Genomic DNA, 7,419 nt, shown 5'->3' on the forward strand with positions numbered 1-7,419 from the left:
AGCGGTTCTTGGGCACACGGAAAGGTTTTTTGTTGTTCCGATGTGTTAAAACAACTGTCTGGCAATACATATTACGCGTAATATGTATTAGCGCGCTATAATAAATAATAAATTTTTGTATCCTTAATAAATATGTTGTATGTAAAAAAAGGTCGGCCGACCGAGAGCGCTATTAAAAGGCGCTGTGTACTTTTTAAAAGACAGGTGACAGGTATCACAAAGTCAGCTTACATTATTAGGTCACAATGCAGACATTACAAAATGGCTCATTGGCGATCAATTCTTACAATAATAAACAAATTTTCCACAAATCACGAGCAAGAATTCTGAAAATAAATAAATAAAAACAAATGAAAACCCCAGGGAAAATAATAGACACTATATTACCTTAGAATAGCATCTTTTTTACAAGCACTAAATCCTTGAGACATCATGATACGGTCGAGTTACCTTGCATGAAGGTCCTTGGACACATAATATGTTTATTAATATAAACATGTGTTAAAAAAAAACAGCCTGTAAAAAAATATATATATACTTTAACATATAAAAATCAAATATAGCATTATACTAAATAAAAAACAACTATCAATCAAAACAGAAAAGGAAATAAATGATTTTTACCCAAATAAATAAATAAATTTAAATGAAAAGAAAATAAATAAATAATATAATAAATTGTGTACTAAATATATTTATGAATAAAACTGAATTAAAACAAAGCATATTAATTATATTTAAAAAAAATAAACGTAATATCAACATTAAATAAATACCTACAATTACAGTGATAACAATAAACAAATCAATTAAATAAAAATAAAAATACATACTTAATTAAAAATAAGTTAAATAAAAAAAACACAATTAAATCACATAAATTACTTTATATATAAAATGTAAATACAATACACGTTGTATTGTGTCCAAAATGTAATAACAAATTAGTGAGTTAATGACCAGTTTACATGTCGAAGAGAATTCGCAAAGATACCTAACAACCTACTTGCCTTACCTACAAATAGGTCAATGTAATAATAAAAAAAAAAACATATATATAAAATAAATAAAATAATACAAAACTTATTTCACTCTAAAGAATACAATTTAATTTAAAAGTTTTGAGTATTATATTATACTACAATACGAATTTTTCGTCATCAATGTAGAAAAATCATTTCTAACCACATAGTCTTTAATGTTATTATTACCCAATGTATAAAAGAGCCATATACTGTTATTTAAAATCAGGGTACAAATATTAGCATTAAGTAATATTGTAAAAAAAAACCAGTCATACAGCACAAAATTAAAACAACACACACATATTAATACAACCATTACATTGTCAATGACATATTATCAAAATTATATATCAAATGTTCATATTATTATACTTTTCGGCATCTAAAAATATCAGTTTACACTAAACCGTAATTTTATATAACAAATAGAAGAAATTTATAATTTTAACTCTTATAGATTGCAAAAGTCCCAGGAGGACGCTAGACATAATTTAATTAAGACAAAACAACTTAAAAAACAAAAATATTAAAAAAAAAATATAAAATAAAAAAATAGATAATAATTCATGTAACTATAACGTAGGAGACTTAATATTAATATAAAAAAAGGAAGATAGAAATAACACGGACCCAGTATACACGGAACCCTACACAGTATTTCAAGACCAAAGTCAAAATTTAAAAAATATTAGTATCAGGTAAAGAAACATTGTACACCAAAACAGAACAAAGCACTATTACCATTAAAACTCACCTCTTCGGCACACCAGACACGAGAAACACACACACACATACACACACAAACACACAAGTCAAATTCAAACGTAATTGCAAGTTCCATGATCGACACAAATCCGCGAAGCAAGCGACAGAATTGATCTAATAATCTAACAATCCACATTTCTTATTTTATAAAATGCAATTCAAAACTGATCACATTTAAACTTACCAAGCCGACAGAATCCAAAAAAGGCTCTCCATCTTCCTTATTAGAACATAAGAGAGTAAGCGACGTATTGTTTACAGTATTAAATCTAATGTTACATAGGAATAATTATAAGTAAGGCACATACTAAATGTCAATACCGCACTTTTAGCTATAAGATAAATATAGTCATGTAACCTTTAGGATAGTTAATAGCAGAGTAAGCAAAATAACAAATGACACCAAGGTGTTTATTGTAATTTAATAACAAAGTAGAAATACGTAACAGGAAGTGAAAACCAAGTATTGTAATAACATTTAGAATATAGAATAGATAATTTTAAGTACCTATTAATGTGTAACATGTTAACCACAGTTTTTTTTATTTTTGAAATATTTTCAACATTGTAAACCTTTAATTGTTTAAACCATAATTTATCTTTAATCAACTTTTTAAAATAATCCATTAAATTATTTTTAACATACCTAATTAAAATTATATCCAATTTAATATTTAAGATATCCTTGCATGTTTTTTTTTAAAGGTAGTTTTAGTGTTTTTGTTTGTATTTTTTTTAAATAGCTATTATATACATATACGTTTTGTTTTAGATTATAAGATTAACATATATTGGAATAGTTAGAAATTAATGTCTAAGATTAAGTTATTGTTTATATTGTAATTACGACAAAAATATATTGTAACCTATTTTTGTCTCAAAAAAAAACGGGGAAGGTGTACGGTGAGTAGACAGACACATGACGTGTTGAGTATTAAGGTCAACACGTCATGTGACATTTAAGGTGACATTTAATAAATAGAAAATATATTTAATAAAATAAACAATAATTCTAATTACATTTTCATAAAGGTCACCTAAATGCCACTCACGTAGGCCACTAGTATATAAGCACCAATTTACTCAATAAAGATGTTCAGTATTCAGCAGACTTTCTAGTATTCATTATCTACCCGAACGCCCCACATTACAGCGCTACGATCGATGCATATGATTTTTTCTCCTCTTCTGTTGTAGTACGAGTATATGTTGGTTTTTGAGAACTTTCAGGTTCTGGCTGGAAATCAGCTAACCATGTCGGCCCTGACCACCATAGGGAGTTGTCTTTTAATTGTGATGCTGTCTGTCCTCTGTTTGCAGCATCCGCGGGGTTCTCTGATGATTTTACATAGCGCCATTGTTCTTCGGGCATCACCTGTTTTATTTGTTCTACGCGATTAGCGACAAATGGCTTCCAACGGCTTGGTTGGCCTTGCAACCATCCAAGGACGATTTTTGAATCACACCAGCCAAATGTCTCCACTGTATATTGTTGTAAAGATGTTTTCACTTTTGCCATTAGCTTCGAAAGAAGAAGTGCTCCACTTAATTCGAACTTTGGAAGTGTTAATTGTTTCTTGTGTGGGACGACTTTTGTTTTCGCTGCGACGAGAATTGGTTTTGTTTGATGTTTAATCCGTGCATATACTACACAGGCGTAGGCTTCCAGTGATGCGTCACAGTACCCGTGCAGTTGAATTATGTCATTCTGTTTACATAATAGCCATCTGGGTATTTTACATTCATTAATTAGGTGAATGTCTTCCTGTATTTTGGACCATTCCATGTATATTTCTTCTGGTATAGGTTGATCCCATTGAACGGTCTGTTTCCACACTTTTTGGAATAAGATTTTGAGTTTCGTGCTAAGTGGGGCAAGCCAGCCTAGTGGGTCAAAAAGCTTGGAGATGTCAGATAGGAGAGTTCTTTTTGTTGGTTTGTTGTTCTGTTTTTCAATTTTACATTGAAAGGTAAAAATGTCTTCTGCTGGATTCCAAGATAAACCGAGTTTTTTAGATATGTCATCTTGTTTAAAATTGATTAGTAGGTTTTGGTTTACTTGATTGTTTTGTATATGTTTGTTTGTTTGTTTGAGGACCATTTCCGCAAATTAAATCCTGCTGTTTTTAATAGATCTGTTATATCGTTGATTAATTTTATAGATTGTTCTATGGAGTGCGCACCGTGTACTAGATCACTCATCCAAGTAGAATGATTCTTCCAAAACTTTCGACGCTTCTGGGTAGTTTTCCCGTTCGTCACGTTCTAGCTTCTTTAGCGTCATCATGGCTAAAAAGCTTGCACTTTTTGTCCCGTATGTAACTGTTGTACGCTGAAATGATTGTAATGTCCCGTGCTCGTCTCTCCAGATGATTTTTTGAAGCGGTTGGTCGTCTTCATGCACTAGGATCTGACGGAACATTTTTTCTAGGTCGGCGCAGAACACAAACTCGTACTGCCTCCATTTTAGTAATAGTGTTTGTAAATCTTTTTGTAAATTTGGGCCCCTGTACATTAAGTCGTTTAGTGAGTATCCTGTTGATGTTTTGCTGGAAGCATTATACACGACTCTATACTTGGTAGAAAGTGATTCTGCGCGTTCCACAATGTGATGAGGATAGTAGTACTCCACCTTGTTGTTGCTTACGGCAGGTTTCATATGTCCTAAGTCGCTGTATTTTTTCATGAAGGCTTTGTATGCTTCAGCTAGTTTGTTTTGCTTCTGGAACTTCTTTTCCATGTGCTTGAATTAAGCTATCGCTTTTGTTTTAGAGTCGCCTAACTTTTCTTGAAAGTTTGGTTTCATGGGAATACGCACTTCGTATCTGCCGTCCACTGTTTTCTTCATAATGTTTTATGCATTCCAAATCTTCCTGTGATAGATTTCCTTCTTCCATTATGTCCTCCACTTCCCAAAACTGTTGTATCTCTTCTAAGTTGTTTATGATTATGTTACAATGGTAGGTCTCCAGTTCTTCTTCGTCGTTTCCGCTTAAAAGCCATGCGAGTTGGCTCTCTTGCGCGAGAGGCTGCAACTCATTTTCACCCTTTATTTTACCATCTAAAATTATCTGAGCGTTTATCACTGATCCTAGAAGCAGATCTACTGGACGACTAACGTTGAAGTCTGGATCGGCCAGGTTAAGATTCTGTATCATGGACTACGAAGGTTTCGAGAATGTTTCGCCAGGTAGGCATTTCACAACTTTGTTCATGATAAAAACTTTCGCATTAAATGTGAAATCATTGTACATCGACATACATTGTATCTTCAGTTTGCCTTTACAGTCGTTTTCTTTCTCTCCCAATCCATGGATGACGCCAGAACACTTATCTCGTTTTAAGTTAAGTATCTGAGCGGCCCGTTCTGTTATAAGTGAAATTTGGCTTCCTGGGTCTACCAGGGCCCGAAAGGTGTGGTAGGTGCCATCGGCTGCCTGCACTTTCAGTATGGCGGTAGCTAGTAAAGTTTCACAAAATGAAGTCTGTGAAATGTTTGTTACGTATTCCATCATCTGTTTATTCGAAGTAATTGCATTCGTTGCATAAGTTGAGGTCGATGACTGAGTCGCTGTTGCTGCACTGTTTACACACGCCTCGTGTAATAATGTGTTATGTTGACCTGAGCATTTCTGACATGCTTTATTTGAATTGCAGGCATTTCCATTATGACTAAATAAGCAATTTATGCATAACGCGAGTTTATTGACCGTTTGGAATCGTTTTTCCATTGGCATTTGCAAAAAATGCCGACAACTGTAGATTCCGTGTGGTAACTTGCACAACTGACATTTGATACTTGAAACGTGCATCGTTTTCGCAATAGTTACATTCCCATTACTTTTGTTGGCTCCACTATTGCTGTTGTAATACGGACGATTATTGTATGATTGAATAGGCTTCTTCGTGTTGTTGGAGGTCGATGACTGTTGAGAGTTTGTTCTGTTGATTAGAGGTTCCTGCTTTTGGCGAGATGTTTCGAGACTTGTAAACTTTCTGAAAAAAGTCCTTTAGTACCGGCAATTCCCACGAGTTTTTCAATGACTCTATGTAGTCTTTATGTGTTTCAGAGTAGAGCTTTTGAGTTAAAATATAAACTATTAATGGATCCCACGTACTAACATTTACCCCCAATTTTTTAACTGCATGCAGGTGTTAGAATATTATTATCCTATGTACAAATTGTATTACGTATGAAACTGACCTGTTTCTCTTTGAAGTCCAATGTTGATAATATACTGCACTATTTAAACACTTAAACACAACTTCACGTGAAGTTTACACAATTGGTGATTTATGTGGGTACGATACGAAACCACGGTAGATAAGAGAAACAGGGGTAGTGGTAACTTTAATAATAATATAGTAGTTAACCTACTACTAAGATTTGTACATTACTTTTAAGTGATTTATTATGTATTTATATTACTGATTAGTAATTATGTATAACGGAATTTAATGAAAAGATGTTATAATCATTTTATTTTGGATATTTCGATAAATGGACGAGGTACATGAGAAACCACGATTGTGACGTCATTTCTGGAATGACAAGTGGCATGATTAACCAGGTGCAAGTGGCTGGCTAGCAATGGGCATAAAAGGGCCCGACCAAATTCATTTGGGTCATTCTGCTTTGAGCATCAGCACTGAGTTAATCGTCGCCAAAGGAATACTGAAAGTTAACTAAATACTATGTTGATAATTAATAATATGTATTATAATAATTAATTATTTACTTGATAATTTAGATGGATTAATTAATTCAATCATCTCTTAGTGAATAATTACTCTTAGTAATTATATTTATTAGTTGTTGATGATAAGGTGAATAAATAGGATGATTGACTTTAATAAACAGTTTTATTTTCAATTACATCTGTTTATTATTTTATTTATCATACTTATAACCCCAATAACAATCAGTGATTGTTTTAGCAATTGTATATACTTTAAATCAATGTAAATAAATAACTAACGACAAATTATGCCTAATTTATACACTAAACATAGTGTTATTAGGCAGTAATGAGAATAGAATTAATATTGATTATTCATTTTGAGTTTAATATTTAAATTTGCTTATTTACATGGAAGTGGGGTTTCTCCTTATTTACTGAGACAGCTATTTTCATTCGCCTTTCTCACATCAGAAGTGGCATGTTACACACATTGTATGCCTACAAAACTAATGTTTCAGGAGCAGTACGAGTATAAGGACTGATTATGCTAGTCAAAAGCCGGACGCTACCCAACTCTAAGAACTGTATGCTGCGCTATACTGGACACACGGACACTGCTGGTGTTTCACTTTCAGTGAAAACCCCAGGTGAAACAAGATATTTGGTATACTAAGCATGATGCTTTTTATGGTAAACAGAAGCAAACAGCTTAAAGGAAATTGCGAAACAGAAACTGCGGCGCCTGTGAGACGCTGCGGAGTGGCGCCTTTCTGGAAGGATGACTGATGAATTACCTATGTTGTTTCTGGTATGTTAAAATTTGGTTTAACTTAAAAGTAGGACTGTTTATGTTAAATACCTTAAACATCATCAACATCAGTATTATTACTTTCACCGCCAAACTACCTACGAATAGTTACTAATTTGGATAAACGTAAACATCTGCT

General features: G+C 32.9%; 1 protein-coding gene across 1 annotated transcript; it reads right to left on the reverse strand.

The window, feature by feature from the left end:
• Positions 1 to 3,984: 3,984 nt before the first annotated feature.
• Positions 3,985 to 4,530, reverse strand: LOC134805797 (uncharacterized). Its single transcript, XM_063779013.1, has one exon. It carries the CDS (start codon positions 4,528 to 4,530, stop codon positions 3,985 to 3,987), a length of 546 nt encoding a protein of 181 aa, XP_063635083.1.
• Positions 4,531 to 7,419: the final 2,889 nt, after the last annotated feature.

Source organism: Cydia splendana, unplaced genomic scaffold (genome assembly GCF_910591565.1).
Source record: "Cydia splendana unplaced genomic scaffold, ilCydSple1.2 scaffold_63_ctg1, whole genome shotgun sequence".
NCBI classification, from domain to species: Eukaryota; Metazoa; Arthropoda; class Insecta; order Lepidoptera; family Tortricidae; genus Cydia; species Cydia splendana.

What these genes read in the sequence shown, in the direction of transcription:
- LOC134805797 (XM_063779013.1), bottom strand. Translation starts at nt 4,530, where the DNA reads ATGGAAAAGAAGTTCCAGAAGCAAAACAAACTAGCTGAAGCATACAAA.